This window comes from Macaca nemestrina, chromosome 5, assembly GCF_043159975.1.
Source record: "Macaca nemestrina isolate mMacNem1 chromosome 5, mMacNem.hap1, whole genome shotgun sequence".
NCBI lineage: Eukaryota > Metazoa > Chordata > Mammalia > Primates > Cercopithecidae > Macaca > Macaca nemestrina.
The window spans coordinates 158779678-158799997 of NC_092129.1; the positions used below are offsets into that span (position 1 = coordinate 158779678).

Here is a 20320-nt window from a genome sequence, read left to right on the forward strand (position 1 = left end):
AGAAGGTCTCTGTCCTCAACTATTTGCCTGACTGCTAACTAGTAAGCTGTGGCCCTGGCCCTGCCCCTCATCCTCATGCTGCCCAGAGTCCCTCCAAATAGGTTGTAGGCTCAGTGTCCTCATCCCCACATCTTTCTGCCCACTATCTATCTGCAGCCTTATAGGACCAAATCTACACTGGCACAAAAATATAAAATGATAAGGACAGCAACTTGAGCAGGGAAGGTGCACCAGGGAAACAGCCAGGCCTATGGGCAAGTCTGGCAGAGAAGCCAACAATTCCTGTCTACCCGAAGAAGAAACCCATTCTTCCAGGGCAGGCTGCAGGCGCTGGCAAGAACAAAGTGAAAGGAGGAAGAGAGCCTCCTCTCCCTCTAGGCAAAACTTCAGGTCACCCAACTTGCAAATCTAAGTTTGGTTTTTTTCCTTAATCATTCCCACACTCGTGAAGATAACTGTGTTTACTACGTGGGGAAAATTTTTTATTTTCAAAATAAAATTGTGGGAGGTAAGCTCAGCTCATCCACAGTTTTTGCGGAGTTCTTACTGGCCAATTTGGGAGGAGAGTTTCTCTGAGTTCATCACATGCTGCTATCCACTAGAGGACAGAAGCATGACTAAATGTAAACCTTGATAAAAGCTTTCTGCAACTCAGACAGGGAAACAAGGGTTTCTTCTCCTCTCCACTCATTCCCCTCCTCTGGCTTTTTTTTTTTTTTTTTTTTTTTTTTTTTTTAACTGAGTCATGCAAAGGAAATTTCAGGCACTGGCAGAACAGAGGTAGGGCATTACAGAGATCTGCCAGCTGTTTCCTTAAATAATGCAGATCTCCTTACAACATGTCAACATTTCAAACTGTTTTCACTAATTTCTCAGGGAAAGAAAAAAAAAGACAAGAGTAATTTGAAAGTGGGGGAGATGGAAAATTCTAAAAGCTACCCCAATAGTAATACTGAATGACTGAAGGAATAAAACAACATCAACTCTAAAAAGAAAGTTTCCCCATCAGAATATTAATCTCCCAACCAAGTAAGTGACCTCAATTAAAGAGACTTACATATTTGAGTTTAAAAAAACAAAAACAACAAAAAATGAGTTAGGAATTAAATGAAAAATCCAGAGTTACTATGGGTGTGGCCCTCAAGAAAATTTACTTTCTTACATCCATGGAGTTTGGCCTTTTTACAAGCTTATGTTTTGCAATCATCCTGGCTATTTTCCCAGAAGAAAAAAAAAATGGTGGAACAAGGGGAAGGATGCCTAAAATTTGGAAATCATCCTTGGTATCTTAACCAGGGAAAAGCTCTCAAGGCTCTTGTTTTGGGGAATATACTCCTGTACTAAAGCAGTCAAACAAAATTTCAACAAGTTTATGACAAATAGGAAGCCCAGCCTTTGGTGAGGCCGCTGTCAGGAGTTCTATAAACCTTGGGTGCTCTAAAGTTTATTTGAACACACTCAGATGGAAGGGGGTGAGAGGATGGGACAGAAAGGTTTTTAATCCTTCACCTTGACGAGATGTCTTAATTGGAAAGTGTTTAACTTAGAATGTATATAATCACCAATAACTAGATTTGAAGTTCCATGAGCACAGGACAATATTTTACCGTTTTGTTGTCATTGTTGCCTCCCACAAGACCTAGCACATGATACATGTGATGGATGTCAAACTACTTTTATAGACTAAGAGAAAAATAATGTCCCAACAGTTTGATAGGCGGCTAATGCCTCCTGGGACAAACTCAGCGGCTAGTAATGGAGAACGGGATGGGAGAACTGCGTCTTCAAAATCACCTTGGAGATAACTTTCAAACTATTTATCCCCTGCCCCTCTAAGATCATGACACATCCACAGGGGTTTGCCCACTTTTCCCTTCTAAACTCAGTGTGCCATTGTTTCTGATGGGTGTGTATCATATCTATTAGGTGTGTGCCTTTGCAGGTTGGGGGATGGATGGCTAATGATTTACAGCTTTTCACAACAGAACCTTCAGGGTGAGAGGAGGGGCAGGCACCTGGATCTGATGGGTGGGGGTGGAAACTGGGGCTTAACAGCTTTTATAGATCTCCATCTAATGCTCTTTTTTTCAGCTCTATATCCTAGAGCCTTATTCAAGACCTAGGGCTTCCAAATCCTGAACTTTTCTGGAGTTTTATGGCGCGAACTGGCTCACTTACTGACATCCTCTTTGAGATCTTAGAGTCCAGCTTCCGTGACTCCTTCCAGACATGTTAACGGCAATTAACCGCTGTGATCTCCTCTCCTATTCTCCTACCTTTGAGGTGCCTGTGTCTTTTTTATTTCATTGCTTTCTCATTTTAGAGACATTTTGGAAAAACTAAAGATATTTATGCGTTCAACCCATCATGGTTTTTTTTGTTGTTGTTTGTTTTGTTTTGTTTTGAGTCTTGCTCTGTCACCCAGGCTGGAGTGCAGTGGCACTATCTTGGCTCACTGCAACCTCCGCCTCCTGGATTCAAGCAATTCTCTGGCCTCAGCCTCTGGAGTAGCTGGTATTACAGGCACCCACCACCACACCCGGCTAATTTTTGTATTTTTAGTAGAAACGGAATTTCACCATGTTGGCCAGGTTGGTCTCAACCTCCTGACCTCAGGTGATCCACCCACCTTGGCCTCTCAGAGTGCTGGGATTACAGGCGTGAATCACCGCGCCCAGCCTCAACTCACCGTGTTTTTTTTGTTTGTTTGTTTGTTTTTTGAGACGGAGTCTCGCTCTGCCGCCCAGGCTGGAGTGCAGTGGCCGGATCTCAGCTCACTGCAAGCTCCGCCTCCCGGGTTCACGCCATTCTCCTGCCTCAGCCTCCGGAGTAGCTGGGACTACAGGCGCCCGCCACCGCGCCCGGCTAGTTTTTTGTATTTTTTAGTAGAGACGGGGTTTCACCGTGTTAGCCAGGATGGTCTCGATCTCCTGACCTCGTGATCCGCCCATCTCGGCCTCCCACAGTGCTGGGATTACAGGCTTGAGCCACCGCGCCCGGCCCACCGTGTTTTATAGAAGTCATTTTAATTGCTTGTACATCTTCCCTGCCAGATCCCAAAAGAACCAAAATCACACAAATCTTATGTACGCTCCCAGAACTTAGTGCAATCTAGGCCTATGGTAGATATTTTAATATTTGTTGAATGAATCATTTTAAAAGTGTAAAAATCACAGAACTTTAAGCTTTCAAAGAATCTTCAGCTTTCTAGGTTCTCTCTCCTGTATCTCTCCAATCTTCTAGTGGAACCATATTTAAAGCTCCAGATTAATAAATAATCTCCTTTTAAAAAATCCCTAGAGCAGTGGCTTTCATATTTTTCTGATTGCAACCCAGAATATAGAATACATCTTACATCACAATTTGCTATATGCTCTCCTATAGCCAGTGAAAATAAATTTCATGCAACAATTTCCTTACCACATGGAATGTCCTCTAATATCTACTATTCTATTTTAGTTCACCTCCTTAAAAATGCTGGCCATGACTCACTAAATTGAATTCACAACCTACTAATGGGTGATACAGCTGCAGCTTGAAAAACTTTTCTATTCAACCTATCTTTCAAGCCACAGCTTGGATATGGTGGCCTCAGGGGCAGCCTTCCCTGACTCCCTAATTAAGTCTACATGTCCCTCCATTATGTTCCCATGGTATATGATTCTTCTACATTTTTCTGTGGTAGGCCTGGATCTGTGGGATAGGCAAGACATCTAGGGGATCAGAGACTTGAGCACATATACCCACACAGAAACTTGTATGCACGCTCATAAAAGCATTACTCACATAGCCAGAAGGCGGAAACAACCCACAGTCTATCAGTGAAGGAATAGATTTTAAAAAGACGTGGCCGAGCGTGGTGGCTCACGCCTGTAATCCCAGCACTTTGGGAGGCAAATGTGGGTGGATCACGAGGTCAAGAGTTCGAGACCAGGCTGGCCAAGATGGTGAAACCCCCATCTCTACTAAAAATACAAAAATTAGCCATGTGTGGTGGCACGCGCCTGTAATCCCAGCTACTCGGGAAGCTGAGACAGAATTGCTTGCACCCAGGAGGTGGAGGTTGTGGTGAGCCGAGATCGCGCCACTGCATTCTAGCCTGGGTGACACAGCAAGATTCTGTCTCAAAAAAAAAAAAAAAAAAAAGATGTGGTATATTCATACAGTGGAATATCATTCAGCCATAAAAAAGAATGAAGTTCTAACCCATGCAACAACATGGATGAACCTGGAAAATATTATGCTAAATGACATAAGTCAGACATGAAGGCCATATATAATTCCATTTATATAAAATATCTAGACTAGGCCGGTCCATAGAGACACAAAGTAGACTAGCTGTTGCCAAGGGCTGAGAAGGATAGGTGGACTGAGGATAAGTGTTGAAGGGAAGAGGTTTCTTTTTGGGATTTAAAAAAAAAAAAAAGGCTCTAAAATTGATTCTGGTAATAGATGTACAACTCTGTGAATATACTAATAAACACTGAGTTGTACACTTTAAACAGGTGAAATTTATGGTGTGTGAATTACTTTTTTCTTTTTTTTTTTTTTGAGACGGAGTCTCACTCTGTCACCCAAGCTGGAGTGCAGTGGTATGATCTCAGCTCACTGCAACCTCTGCCTCCCGGATTTAAGTAATTCTCAAGTGTTGGGATTACAGATGTGAGCCACCCTGCCCGGTCTGAATTACATCTTTAATAAAGTTGTTTTAAGAGAGAGGCTACTAGGTGCGATGGCTCATGCTTGTCATCTCAGCACTTTAAGAGGTCTAGGTGGGAGGATCACTTGAGCCCAGGAGTTCATGAACAGCCTGGGCAACACAGTGAGACCCTGTCTCCATTTTAAAAATGAAAACAAAAAAAGAGAAAAATCTAGGGGAGACCTGGAAATTGGACTAAGTTGCAGGAGGCAGGTGCAGAATTTATCTTACTTATCCTAGCACAAGGCTCACAGGCACGGCAAAGGCTCCATAAGTATTTGTTGAATTAATAATTGATTCTGTAACAATGAGTGGATGGGCTTTCTCAGTCACGTTAAGCTTCCACCTTGGGGTACTCCCATGTTAACCATTCAAAGAAGGAAAAACAAGCTTCCTTTTTTATTAAGTGAACTTCCACCTTCACTTACAAGATATCCAATACTCCTGATGATTATAAACTGAAGGATTTTTTAAAGTTAGAAAAATATTATGTTTCCCTGATTCACTGTTAAAAAAACGGCCAGTGCAGTGGTTCACGCCTATAATCCCAGCACTTTGGGAGGCCAAGGCAGGTGGATCATGAGGTCAGGGGTTCGAGACCAGCCTGGTCAACAAGGTCCCCATCTCTATGAAAACTACAAAAAAAATCAGCCAGGTGTGGTGGTACACATCTGTAGTTCCCTGTACTCAGGAGGCTGAGGCAGGAGAGTTACTTGAATCTGGGAGTCAGAGGTTGCAGTAAGCCGAGATCATGCCATTGTACTCCAGCCTGGGTGACAAAGGGAGACTCCATCTCAAAAAAAAAAAAAAAAAATGGTTGTACAATAGTCTTTCTCATGGAATCTCACAGAAATTCTGTTAATAAGAGCTTTCTCAGGCACAGTGACAAAGGAATGCTGTTGGAAACTGTGTTGCTCAAAGTTTTATCATACTCCACAGCTGATTACAACCTCAAACTGATATTTTAAGCTTAATTCCTGCACAGAAAGTTTCAGCTCAGCTATAGACAACAGCTAGCCACCAAAAGAGACACGAAATAAGGGCTAAGAGAAACTAAAAACACAAAAGCAATGCACTGTTATGTTTGTTAATAAAAGTAGAACTTTATATCCATGTGAAATATGTAGCTGAATCTACACACAGTCATTTTTAGCCTATAACTGGATGGCTACCTTGTTTAAAGTCTTATCAGTGCCTGTTTGAATGCCAACATCCACAGCCACCTGCCATAACAACACTTGCTTGCTATAAATAAGTGGATAACATTCTCTCCCAAGAGGAAAAAATTATGGTTGTCTATTAAAAACAAAACCAACAACCAAAATAACCCATCTTTCACCCTCATTTATCAAATAACCCATTTATCAAAAAACAAAACCAACAACCCAAAATAACCCATCTTTCACTATCCCTCATTTATCAAAAAAGAGACTTACACTTCAGATGTAGATGCCTGCAGAGTGGTCCCCCAAAAAAGCAGTGTCTAAACAAAATAAAGACTAACACAGCACAGAACTACTCTAACAATAGCAATTCTCTTCCCACAGTATTTCAGCTCCCAGTGGAAGCCTTTCCCAATGTCTAAATACATCTCTGTTTACTTCCTACATCTAACATTTATTTTTAACAGCAGGAATACTTTTCATTCCAAAACCAAGATAAATTAACAAATAATACCAGATCTTAACTTTAGCAAAACAAAACCTGGAAATAATTCCAATGTGCTTCTTATAAATGGATCTCTTTTTTTTAAATAATACTTTAGAATATGTTGCACATCTAATCAATTTATCAACAAACATTTATTGCTGTACAAGGTAGAAAAAAGGTGGACAAAGATGGAGAAACGCAGATCAGGTCAAGGAACTTCTAGTAGAGTAGGAAACACACACAGGTATCCGAACAACAGACATTCAGGAAACACAAATAATGAGTTCCATGACATAACGTAAGTACATAAAGTGCTAACAAATAGAGTCTGTTCACTTTTCTAAAGTTGCAAAAGGTTGATAAATATTTGTAAACACTCTTACAAGCACAGGTATTACTGCCCAGTCTCAAAATGACCAGGGCGGCCGGGCACGGCAGCTCACACCTGTAATCCCAGAACTTTGGGAGACCAAGGTGGGTGGATCACCTGAGGTCAAGAGTTTGAGACCAGCCTGGCCAACATGGTGAAATCCTGTCTCTACTAAAAGTACAAAAAAATTAGTCAGGCGTGGTGGCAGGTGCCTGTAATCCCAGCTACTCCAGAGGCTGAGGCAGGAGAATCACTTGAACTGGGGAGGCAGAGGTTGCAGTGAGCCAAGATCATGCCATTGCGTTCCAGCCTGAAGTGACAAGAATGAGACTCTTTCTAAAATAAATAAATAAATAAAATAAAAGCCAAGGCACTGCAGGAAACAGGTGGTTAAACACAGAACTGCCATATGATCCAGCAATTCCACTCCTAGGCACTCAAAAGAACTGAAAGAAGGAGCTTAGATACAGCAATGTTCAGCCATACAGCAATGTTCACAACGTTATTCACAGTAGCCAAAAAGTAAAAACAATTCAAGTGTCCATTGAAGTACAAATGACTTTTTTAAAAATTGGTATATGCATACAACAGAATATTATTCAGCATTAAAAAGGAATGAACTTCTGACACATGCTACAACATAGAGGAACCTTGAAAACTATGCTAAATCAGCAGTCCCCAACCTTGTTGGCACCAAGGACTGGTTTCCTGGAAGACAACTTTTCAATAAAAGTTGGGGTAGGAGGGATGGTTTCAGGATGAAAATGTTCCACCTTAGATCATCAAGCATCAATTAGATTCTCATAAGGAGCATGCAGCCTACATCTCCTGCATGCACAGTTCACAACAGGGTTCTCGTACCAATGAGAATCTAATGCCACCACTGATCTGACAGGAGGTGGAACTCAGGCGGTAATGCTCACTTACCTGCGGCTCACCTCCTGCTGTGTAACCCGGGTTCCTAAAAGGCCATGGACCAGTACCTATCCGCGGACCCGGGGTTGGGGACCCCTTTGCTAAATGACACAAGCCAGACACAAAAGGCCATGTATTATATAATTCATTTATATAAAACATGCCAAATAGGGATATTTTCTGTTTCCACAGAAACAGTAGATTAGTGATTGTCAGGGGCGATAGGGAGGTGGAATGAGGAGTCAGTGTTTGATACAGTTTCTGTTTGGGATGAAAAAGTTCTGGAAATGGATAGGTTGCATAACATTGAGAATATACTTAATGCCACTGAATATATATGTATTAACAGTGGTTAAAATGGTAAATTTTATGTTATGTATACTTAATGGCAATTATTTTAAAATGAAAAAAAGGCATTTTTAATGGCTGAGGCATATATTGGCTTGATGACCATGTCTTCAGTGGTGGAGACAGGAACAGGCCTCACTTTCCCCACCAGGCAGCCCTTAGGCCAGTAACCTATATATCACCTACATATTTATAAAGGATGTCAGTTCTCTCCCAGTCCCCATAAGAAAAGTGTTGTATTGCTTTATTTGGTGCACCATTAGCTAGCAGGGACAACTTACAAAAAACTTCAGAAGAAGAAATTATCAATAGTTTCCATGGGATGAAACTCACTAAAATTTAAGGGTCCAAAAGCCGCGGATGAGACAACAATTCTTAGAGCCGCAGACCATATCAGAGAAGGAAGAGTACGAATTAACTTACTCATCAACTTGCTATTTGTTTTTTCTGCTCAGCAACATCCACGTCAGTTAGTGCAATGATAGTATTTACAGGAAAACTCTACAATTCACCTGAAAGACAAACTAAAAACCCATGGATTGTCTTAACTTTTGAAACCCAAAGAAAGGAGGACTCTGAAAGGAGAAAACTTCTCACGTATTATTAATTGAAATAGCCATGCCCTTTTCTTCTAAAATTCTAAAAGCTCTACTTCCCACTTACTCTATTTTCCTGGAAAAAGGCTTTTTCGGCCCCATACTACTAACTAAAATTGCAGAGAACGTTTTAAAGCATTAGCAGTAACCCTCAGGACTGCTGATTCTCAAGTTCCTGAAACTAGAATGGCTCTTTAAATGCCCGTGTATCTGTCCCCAAAGAGACAAGCAGACAAAGTTCAATGTCTTCTGCCACCAGGACAGCAGGGAGAGAATTCTCCTCAGAGTTATATTCAGAAATGCCAAAATCAAACCTTGCTAAACATGTCCAAAAAAGCTTCACATATCTCTGCTGAAACTAAAAAGTAACAAACCCAGCCAGCAGTCAAAGGGACAGACCTCCTAATTGGATTTTAACCTCATCAGAATGACATCATGTACTCAATCCTAGGACATAGAACCAATCCAAACAGTCACTGTGGGACTCAACTGTCCTTAGCAACTGCTCTGCCTTGGCCTCATAATAGAAGTTTTAAGTTCTTGACAGTAAAATTGTGACATTCAATAAGCTCTAGCTAAAATACATCATTTGATATATGAGCAGGGAACATTGTAAATTTCAGAATCTTGGACCAAAGGAAGTATTTTCCTACTTGAATACTCTATAACGGGTGTCCCCAAACCCCGGGCTGTGGACCAGTACCAGTCTGTGGCCTGTTAGGAACCAGGCCACACAGCAGGAGGTGAAGGGCGGGTGACCAAACATTACCACCTGAGCTCTGCCTCCTGTCAGATCAGCCGAGGCATTCAATTCTCATAAGAGTGTGAACCCTATTGTGAACTGCACATGCGAGGGATGCAGGCTGCACACTCCTTATGAGAATCTAATGCCTGATGATCTGAGATGGTACAGTTTCATCCCAAAACCATCCACCCACCCACTCGGTCTGTGGAAAAAGTGTCTTCCACAAAACCACTCCCTGGTACCAAAAAGGTTGGTGACAGCTGTTCTATAGGACATGCTACTTAAGAGGGCAAGCAATCCATACTTGAACTTGCCCAGCTGCAAGGAATTCAATCCCCCATCCTCTACCCCCACCCCCACAATAAGCACATTCTATGAGTGGACAGCTCTGTTAGGAAGATTATTCTGCGTTTCAAGCCAATCCTCCATCCCCTGTAGTTTTTATCAATTGTCCCAGTTCAGGACCAAAGATAATAAATCTACGTCCTCTTCTCTGTGATGGCCCCTCCCATGTGTGAGCACAGCTCAGCACCTGTGGAGGTGGCAGGTTCATAATATAAACTGCACATAATCAACAAGAGTAAATGATTTAAGGAACCTTCCCCAATCCCATTTCTCAAGACTTTTAAAGCAGAGTGATCTGAAATTACCTTAAACATGTACAATGAGGAGACTAATCTTATCTGACTTGTTCTTCTCAAGTCAAACTCATTGATGAAGTTCCCTGGACAAAGGACTTCTCTGACTTTATTCCAGTGCATTCCCAAGTCACCAGCTTCTTCCTTTAAAACACGTGTCCTTTACACACAGATAGTGCTGAATGATTGTTAAATTGAATGTTTCAGTAATCTTCCTAAAAGTAGGTTAGGTGATGGTGTCTTGTTCCCCCATTATTTGACATATATTTTTCCAGTTGGCTAATTTGTAAAGCGTTAAAGCAGATATGGCAAATTCTAAACACGGTTCCTTTGTGTAAAAGATAAAACACTCAAATAACTTGTCAGCTTTTCTCCAAGTTCCCTGGAACACCAGTGTCCTGGGAGATGATAATTGGTGCTTCAAGAAATGTACAACATATATTAAATATAAGAACACCAAAGGTTCTAAGAATAGAGAAATGGAGAAACTTGTTTAAGTTTGGAAAATGAAGGGTCAAAGTCCTTGAGCACAGAGCACTTCTCACCCAGCACACCTATTCATATCTTGGGAACAGGGTCTGTTACTTCCCCAATTGAGGAAATAGGCTTAGAGCTGCACAAGCCTTCTGATTTGTACACTAAAAAGGGTTGCTCATGGAACCAATAGGAAACGAGATGCTTTCTTAGTTTTCTTACCCAACTGTGGAGGAAATGTTAGGTGACAGTTTTACTTTTTAAAAATAATAAAATAAAATCACACATTATAATTTTATCACATGGAAAAAATGAAGTGTCATCACTGAAAGCCTAAGAAAACAAATCTTTTCATTCAATCAGCATAAACAACTCTCACAATGGAAAAAAAAAGGAGAAGCCTATAACCAGCCAAAAGTTGAAAGTGCATGCAATTTCTCTCTCATCTAAATGATGACAGCAAGCCTTCGCAAACAGGAAATAAATCACTCTCTCTAAAATGACGTGCAGAAAAGGAAACGAGAGAGGCAGCTCATTTGCACTGTGATTCACATTCCTGAGGCAGTGGTACAAACACTACTCAGCACCACAACAGGGAGACAAGACACCCTTTCTCCTCAAGCATCTGTAATCTCCTGGGTTAGTCTGAGTGTAGTGGGAAGCAGAGCTCAGAGGAACTAGTCAGAGAGCACTTAATGGCTCTCCAGACTGCACTAATCATTCTGACCAAAGCAGAGTTAGTTCAAGTGCTGAGATGGGCGGCTGTTTGCAGCTGGCCATTCTCCTTCCCTCCCTCCCAGCATGGCTGTTATTGATCCCTGCATCGTGAACAAAGCTAAATTAAAGATGGGCTACGTCAGATAATGCTGCTGAGTAAACAGACTTGCCTGGCCCCTGAGGAAACCAGCTTGGGCTTAAAATTTGTACTCTAGGCTGAGTGACTTACTGGGCAAATATTCTGTGTATATCACAAACAGATTGCTTTTAGGGGTAGAGGTACTTAACATAAAAGTACAATAGGTAAACACTCCTGGACTCTCAAGTAGTTTACAATCTCCTCAAGGATACTAGGTTGGAGAATAAGAGAATCCTGATTATGCTCTCAGTCAGGCCCCAAATCTTTTAAGCTGGCCTTGAAAACAAGCACTGGACCACATTCCCAGAATATATTACTCTAATGGAACTCTGCCAACCATCTGAGCAACAACGTAAAGTATTCTGTATCTTCATTCATTCCCCTCTGGACTGATTTGTGTCAGAGAATCCAGTGGATTTGCTTCATGAAGGTACTTGCATACTTTCCTTGGTTCTAATAGGAAAGATGGAAGAGGTAACAAGCAGGATAAGGGAGGTGCTGATCAACTAGATAGGGTCAATGCCGGTAATTCAAAATAGAAAAACTTCTTTGGACTTACTGCATTTTCAGAAAATGATTTACAAGGCTGATTTCAACACTCTACTGCACATATTTTTAATGATTTTTTAAGGCTTTTCAAACTCTTAGCATCTCCCTCAAAAGAAATGGTACCCAGAGGCCCTAACAGGAAATGTTAAGAGAAAATGTTACTGGAGGCAAAGCAACACATCTCTGGAATAAATATGGTGAGCTGGCTTATTTGGTCTGATCTAAGGAAATGAATGAAGCAGGGCCTGAGGTTTTCTGAAGTATGCCCTGTGCAGCTTTCTTTTGGAAAACTCAACCCATCGACAAGCTGAAAGGAACAGGTTCTGTCTCCCATTCTCTCCTGTAATATAGACTTCAACTGCCCGTGAGAATCTCACATACAGAGCATTTTTAAATAAACAGGCAAAGGCTACCCAGGTGTTTCTGAAGCAAAGCCAGGCTGAGAGTCACTGCTTTAATGAAGCAGCGTGCCATGAAACCCACCTGCAACCCATCTGAAACCACTTGGTCTTCTAACATAGGTATATATTCAATGGGCTCATTCAGGCAACAAGGAATAGACATAATATGAAACTGCCTCAGTTAATGATTTAACATGAGGCTCCCTACAGAAGCAAGCAAAATAGGGAAGTACAAAATAGGAACCCCTATGAGCAGCTGCCCAGCTGGGCCTTCTAGAAAACTAAAACATACTGTGCATGTATTAGTTTAAGTAGCTTGACTCAACTTCGATTCTAAAAGTCACCCTTTCCAAAGCAACCATCCTGTGCTCTGTCACCCAGTTCCACCTCCTATTGTTCTTGTTACCACTGGCTCATTAAGAGCCTCTTCGTCTCCTCATGGTTTCTGCTTAACTAAGGGCTTTTATTGCCTCATGCCTTTTGCTGTCTTCCCATATCTTTGTCTCTCTCTCTTTCTCAAACTCCTAAGAGGAACAATCTCTGCCCGATATAGGCTACCGGTTAGCCTACAGATGCTTACCCTGGGAGTCAGGCATAAGCATACCTAGTTCCAGCAGCCATAGCCACCAAACTGTGGAGCTGCATGCACCAAACTTGGGGATACTGACAAAAGGAAATCCTATAAAGAAAGCTGTGGACATGGCAGGTTCTTGCAGGGAAGCCAATATGACCAGCAGACACTTAGCATGATCTGTGTGGTAAAAGTCATTTTCCTAAGCAGATTTCAAAGTTCTGTATATAGCAAGTTATACTTATTTCTCAATAAGGTTTATTCTATGGGTCTCTAATTGCAGCTAACTTAATTAAGTAACTTAGTAATATACTTAGTTACCTAGTTACCTAAGTAACTAACCAAGTGTTTCTCAAACTTCAGTGTGCATCAAAATGACCTGAAGGTCTTATTAAAACAGATCGCAGGGCTCCACTGCCAGAGTTTCTGATTTAGTAGGTCTAGACAGGTTCCTATGCTTTGATTTTGCTTTCTTGTTTTGTTTTGTTTTGTTTTTTTGAGAAAGAGTCTCACTCTGTCACCCAGGCTGGAGTGCAGTGGCGCCATCTCAGCTCACTGCAACCTCTACTTCCTGGGTTCAAGCGATTCTCATGCTTTAGTCTCCCAAGTAGCTGGGATTATAGGTGTGCGCCTCCAGGCCCTGTTAATTTCTGCATTTTAGCAGAGACAGCAGTTTGCCATGTTGGCCAGGCTGATCTCCAATTCCTGGTCTCAAGTGATCCACCCTCCTTGGCCTCCCAAAGTGCTGGGATAACAGGCATGAGGCACCATGCTTGGCCTGCTTTTGCATTTTTGATAAGTTATCAGGTGATGTTAATGTTGCTGTTTCTCAGGACCAAATATTAAGAACCACTGCTCTGATCTTTTAGGTATCTTAAAACAAGACAAATTGCTATGTGGTAGGATTTGTTACTTTTGTTACATAGAGATTTAGTTACCTAAATACTTCAAAACTAAGCATTTTAAATGCATATAGATTTGTAGGTAAATCAACAATAGCTATGTCATAAAACTGTAAATTTTGAGACTTAGATATAACTCTAGAAGCTAAATATAAGATACACACCTGCTCTCCGACATTTGAAACCCACTGATCTAAACCAATGATTCTCAGTGAGGGGCAATTCTACAATCCAAAGGACATTTGACAATGTTTGGAAACTTTTTTTTTTTGAGATGGAGTCTCACTCTCTCACCCAGGCTGGAGTGCAGTGGCACAATCTCGGCTCAATGCAACTTCTGCCTCCCAAGTTCAAGCAATTCTCATGCCTCAGCCTCCTGAGTAGCTGAGATTACAGGCACCTGCCACCACACCTAGCTAATTTTTATATTTTTAGTAGAGATGGGTTTTTGCCATGTTGGCCAGGCTGGTCTCAAAGCTCCTGACCTCAGGTGATCCGCTCTCCTTGACCTCCCAAAGTTCTGGAATTACAGGCGTGAGCCACTGTGCCCAGTCTCTGGAGACATTTTTAATTGTCCCAACTGCGGGAAGAGTGGGTGATGGTGCCAGAATCTAGTGGGTAGGGGCAACAGATGGTAATAAACATCCTATCATGCACAGGACAGCCCCCACAACAATTGTTTTCACCAAAATGTCAATAGTACTGAGACTGAGATACCTCAAGGCTGGCTGGAAGGTGAGAGTCCAGCACAGCCTGGAGATTAAGAATCCAGCATAGACCGGGCGCGGTGACTTAGGCCTCTAATCCCAGCACTTTGAGAGGCTGAGGCGGGCAGATCACCTGAGGTCAGGAGTTTGAGACCAGTCTGGCCAATATGGTAAAACCCTGTCTCTACAAAAATACAAAAGATTAGCTGGATGTAGTGGAGGGCACCTGTAATCCCAGCACTTTGGGAGGCTGAGGCGGGCAGATCACCTGAGGTCAGGAGTTTGAAAGTCTGGCCAATATGGTAAAACCCTGTCTCTACAAAAAATGCAAAAATTTAGCTGGGCGTGGTGGCTGGCACCTGTAATCCCAGCTATTCAGGAGGCTGAGGCAGGAGAATTCCTTGAACCCGGGAGGCAGAGGCTGCCATGAGCTAAGATTGCACCACTGCACTCCAGCCTGTGCAACAGAGTGAGACTCTTTCTCAAAAAAAAAAAAGAATCCAGCATGCCCAGGAATCCTCCTGACTATGGAGACACAGAGCCACACACACCAATCAACTCAGATAATGGACCCCGAACCCCCGATCAAGGACTGGCTATAAAACAAAAGCAATCGGCCAGGTGCAGTGGCTCATGCCTGTAATCCCAGCACTTTGGGAGGCCGAGGTGGGCAGATCACCTGAGGTCGGGAGTTTGAGACCTGCCTAACCAACATGGAGAAACCTGTCTCCACTAAAAATACAAAATAAGCCAGGCGTGGTGGCACACACCTGTAACCCTAGCTGCTTGGGAGTTTGAGGCGGGAGAATCACTTGAACCCAGGAGGCGGAGGTTGCGGTGAGCCGAGATCGTGCCATTGCACTTCACTCAGGGCAACAAGGGCAAAACTCCATCTCAAAAAAAAAGCAATCATAACTGAAATCCAAGAGGAAGCAATCTGAGTGAGACAACAAGAACAGACAGCAGTGCCCCAACAGGAACAAGAAAGCCATAAGTGAAGGAACAGGCACCAACTACTGATGTTTTCTTTTTTTTTTAATCTAAATAACTGGGAAGTAAAAGAGGGACTTGAGCATATATCTAAATACATTCAGATTCGCAATGAAAGCAAGATGAAAAACAGATACCCACTGGAAGTGCACAGTGTTGTCTTCAGAGACAAATTTCTCAACACTGAACTTGAACCCTTTCTTTAAAAAAGATTTCTCAAAAGCAGTGTACCTTCTTTAAGAACAGCAGAGTGAAAAAAAAAAAATTCTAAACCCATTTCTGTAGAGTCTGTACTGGCTTAAAATAGCCCTGAGCAGAGAAAACATAACAACATGTACCTTGTACAGGGCCAGGAAGACATGCAAACTGGAGGTATTTCTTTTTAAATATTTATATAAAATATATCTGAATAATCTGTGACTCAAATATACAGTTACATTCTTTTAATCAAAGCATTTAGCATTATCACTACACTACCCCTGACAATAACAGCTAAGACTTACTCATGACTACGTGCCAGACACCATTACAAAATATTTTGTATGTAATATCCCACTTAATTTTCAAAACAAAGCTACAATGTAGTTTTTTGTTATTATACTCATTTTACAGATGAAGAAAGTAAGGCACAGAGAAGTTAAATAACTTGGCCAAGGTTAAATGTTAGCAAATGCCATTTCAGAATTTAATGTAGACACACTTACCTATTAACCCAGAAAATGGGAGGCGTAAAATGTGAAGACATTGAAAAAAGAAGCCATTCCTGAATTTAAGGCTAACTATATCACCACAAGCATCTCTCTCTAGAATATGAAAATGTAAAGCCCTACCCTGATGAATAAAGAAGTTGGCCATTCCCAGAGAACACAGAAAAAAGGAAGTGAGCATAAAGCCTTCCTGCATATACAGTGTTGCTGACACCACTTGTTCAGTTCTGCGGACAACCTGCATATGTCAGGTGTAAAGACAGATGCCACTTTCATTAAATCTCTGCAGCAAGAACACATAAATGGAACAATGCTTAAGAAACTCTAAGTGACAAGGTGCTAACAGCCTTTCCTTTGCTCCAGATGCTTTATTAACAAGCAACCCTGGACAGGAAAGATTGGACCAACTTCTTGCATCCAGGCTTTGCCAAGAAAGAGAGAGAGAAATATTGAACAGAGAAGACCCAACATATTCCCCCCAGAGACCACTTCAGAGAGAGTAAAATGATAGACGGTTAAGTGCTATTAAAACTCCGAAAGTTCTTTTCTAGAATGGCAAACTGTTGAAAAGGAAATCGCTCCCAGAACTTTACAGTTAATTCACAAACAATGCATTTGGGGGAGATAAAATTCTGATAAGGAGCAAGATATCCCAGATGCTTGAAGGGAAACATCTGTACACCCGAGCCAAATATTTGACTACGTCACTCTGTGCAGCCTAGTTTTGATTATCAACAGCAAAGCAGTGACTGTGATTCAGTGAACAAAGTTGTACAAAATGTTTCCCCAAACGTCAACATTTGTGCTGTCCCAAGGATGACAGCAAATAATATAAATTGGACCAAGAGGCCGGGCGCGGTGGCTCAAGCCTGTAATCCCAGCACTTTGGGAGGCCGAGACGGGTGGATCACGAGGTCAGGAGATCGAGACCATCCTGGCTAACACGGTGAAACCCCATCTCTACTAAAAAATACAAAAAAAAAACTAGCCGGGCGAGGTGGCGGGCGCCTGTAGTCCCAGCTACTCAGGAGGCTGAGGCAGGAGAATGGCGTAAACCCGGGAGGTGGAGCTTGCAGTGAGCTGAGATCCGGCCACTGCACCCCAGCCTGGGCGACAGAGCAAGACTCCGTCTCAAAAAAAAAAAAAAAAAAAAATTGGACCAAGAGATTTAAAGGCAAAGGAGCTGGGGCTGGGCGTGGTGGCCTGCGCCTGTAGTATCTCAGATACTCAGGAGGCGGAGATGGGAGGAGTGCTTGAGTCCAAGAGTTGGAGACCAGCCTGAGCAACACAGAGAGATACCACTTTTTAAAATGCTATAGATAGATAGATAGATAGTAGATAGATAGATAAGATAAGATAGATAGATGGATGGATAGATAGATAGATAGGGGTAGATATTCTTTTTCTTCTTTTTTTTTTTTTTTTTTTTTTTGAGGTGCAGTTTCGATCTGGTTGCCCAGATTGGAGTGCAATGGCGCAATCTCGGCTCACCACAACCTCCACCTCCTGGGTTCAAGCAATTCTCCTGCCTCAGCCTCCCTAGTAGCTGGGATTGCAGGCATGCACCACCACGCCTGGCTACTTTTTTTATTTTTAGTAGAGACGGGGTTTCTCCATGTTGGTCAGGCTGGTCTCAAACTCCCAGCCTCAGGTGATCTGCCCACCTCGGCCTCCCAAAGTGCTGGGATTACAGGCATGAGCGACCACGCCCGGCCCAGAGGTAGATATTCTTATAAGAAAAGGAGCTGGAATACTCTAAGTGCCAAACTGAACTGCCCAAGACTTAGCAAAAAACAAAGCACAGCTGCTTCTCTTCAGGTCATGCCTATGACAGATAAGATCTCTTTTTAGTTGCTAGTGACAGCTGAATTAAGACAGATGGATTCAGGAAACCAAAAAATGGCCACTATAACATCCACTGGCCTGGACTTCTCCTGGCCACACCTTAGCTCAGATTCTGCAAGTGAGTGTGGCTGTGACCCATAAGGTAGGGGAGTCAAGGCATCAAAGAGCAGAGAGACTGCCTTACAAGAACATTGCAAGGTTCTCAGTCACTTCTCCACATCTGGGCCTCTTTATTTTCCTTTTCGGTTCTACAGGGTAACTAAGAAAGTCTTCTGTGCTTGTTTTCTGAGACAGCCAGTAAGGAGGTCCCTGGGGAATATCATCCTATCTGCCAGTCTTGGAAGAAAAGACAGCCACAAGCAGCATGGTACACAATGGTAGCTTTGAAAGGACAGAGAAAGGCAGGCTGAACTCTGGAGGGCCTCAGCAAGGAGGACAGGGCTCCACAAGGAGCTCCTCATAGCAGAAAAGAGACCATAAGTCCTCATCACCTGGACACCCCTCTCCCAGGACAGGGAGACAGTAAAAGGGTCAGGAAACGGGGATAGTAAATAAGAATGGGAAGGACTACTCTGCAGCTTCTAGTGGAGTGGGGAAGGACCATGAGACTTAAGAAATTGTTAGCACTTTGGGAGGCCGAGACGGGTGGATCACGAGGTTAGGAGATCGAGACCATCCTGGCTAACATGGTGAAACCCCGTCTCTACTAAAAAATACAAAAAACTAGCCGGGCGAGGTGGCGGGCGCCTGTAGTCCCAGCTACTCGGGAGGCTGAGGCAGGAGAATGGCGTAAACCCGGGAGGCGGAGCTTGCAGTGAGCTGAGATCCGGCCACTGCACTCCAGCCTGGGCAACAGAGCAAGACTCTGTCTCAAAAAAAAAAAAAAAAAAGAAAGAAATTGTTGTTAGCTATACAGATGAAATTAACCGCCTTCAGAACTGTCCGGGAAGAAAAACAATGTCTCCTTTCATTATGATACTAAATTATCTTCTAAGACATTGGACTAGTTCTACATGCATATTAGCTTACCGTTCTTGTGAATTACATTTCATCTAATGAAAGTGCCATGCGCCTTATCATTTGCAAATCTACTCAACCACCATTTATAAGAGCATTCAAAGACCCAAGGTAAGAAAGTCTCACGACAAGGGCAAAGATCTGAATCATATAATACAGGTTCACATCTACCTAGGGTTCAGCCAAGGAAAAAGTTATGGCTGATCTACCAAGACAATGATACTTAGGAGCTGTGACTCTGAAACCACAAGTGAAGTCATGAGACTTTCCCATTCCAGGAAACATACTGTAGTAGAAGAAAACACATCCACACAGGCAGATCTGAAAGAAACCTAAATTGCATGAAAAAGGTTTGCCTCAGGAGCTAGGGTCCAAGGAGCACTGGTCTAAGAAATACAAGGATATGAGCAAAGAGAACAAGCCATTTTGCCAAGTACACTCTTGTTTAAGACAATGAAATTGATGAGGTGGAGGATTTATTCTCTATTGAGACTTCCTGAACAACAATCAGGTGAAAAAATGCATCCTTCATAATGCCTATTAGGCAATGATGGCAATGATTCCACTTCCAGAAATTTATCCAAGAGAAATAAATATGAGGATATGGACATTTATAAGGCAAAATATTGGAAATAACCTAAATTATCTGACAATAAAGGACATGGTTAGATAAACTACAGTACTCCTCTACAGTGGATAAATGGAGTACAATGCTTTCTATTGTCCTAGAAAGCTTTGACCCCAAAAATTAAATTTTAAAAGTATATCACAAAATAGTAGAGGTCATGATTCCATTTTTTAAAATATATCATATATTTTTATGAAAGTTGGCACAAAAAATATGAAAAATACTGATTTTTTTCCAATGATTATATCTAAATTGATAGGATTAGGTGATGTTCGCTTTTTCTTTCCTATGTTTTATTATTGTTTTAGTAATGCAAATATCAGGGATACTTCCAAAATTTAAAAAACAACAAAACCTTTGTCCAAGCAACGTGTAGGTAGTATTCTTCACCAGGCAGGTTGCACTTAGATTGATGTTCCCCACCCTGTCTGGAGGAACACAGATGCTATGATACCATAGGCTCCATACCCTCTTCAAAAGGCACAATCCACAGGTGCCCATTAAAGACTCTGAGAAAGTTTGTTTAATTCAGTTCAAGGGTGTTTGCCAAGCACGTGTGATCCCCAAACACCAACAGTTGTTTAAAAGGTTCACAGACAAAGCTGGGTGATTCCAAAGCAAGGTGATCAGAATAGTGATAAGTCTGAAAACAACGTCTTCCAAGGACTGAGACTCCAGGATGTGAGCCTATTTAGCCTGAGGACTATGAGAT

General features: G+C 42.1%; 2 protein-coding genes across 14 annotated transcripts in view; one reads left to right on the top strand and one right to left on the bottom strand.

The window, feature by feature from the left end:
* LOC105482551 (capping protein regulator and myosin 1 linker 1) overlaps positions 1–20320 on the bottom strand; it is a 341908-nt gene that overhangs the window by 306023 nt on the left and 15565 nt on the right. Inside the window, exon 1 of one of the 11 annotated variants that reach the window (XM_071097502.1) lies at positions 2179–2659. The exons of the other annotated variants lie outside the window; for them this stretch is intronic. Coding sequence (XP_070953603.1) covers positions 2179–2184 — 6 coding nt within the window. The 5' untranslated portion in view covers positions 2185–2659. Of the gene's footprint in view, positions 1–2178; positions 2660–20320 lie in introns of those variants that run through there. 11 annotated transcript variants of the gene reach the window in all.
* The window catches only part of LOC105482555 (cytidine monophosphate-N-acetylneuraminic acid hydroxylase), a 353903-nt gene that overhangs the window by 137859 nt on the left and 195724 nt on the right, over positions 1–20320 (top strand). The window lies entirely within an intron of this gene.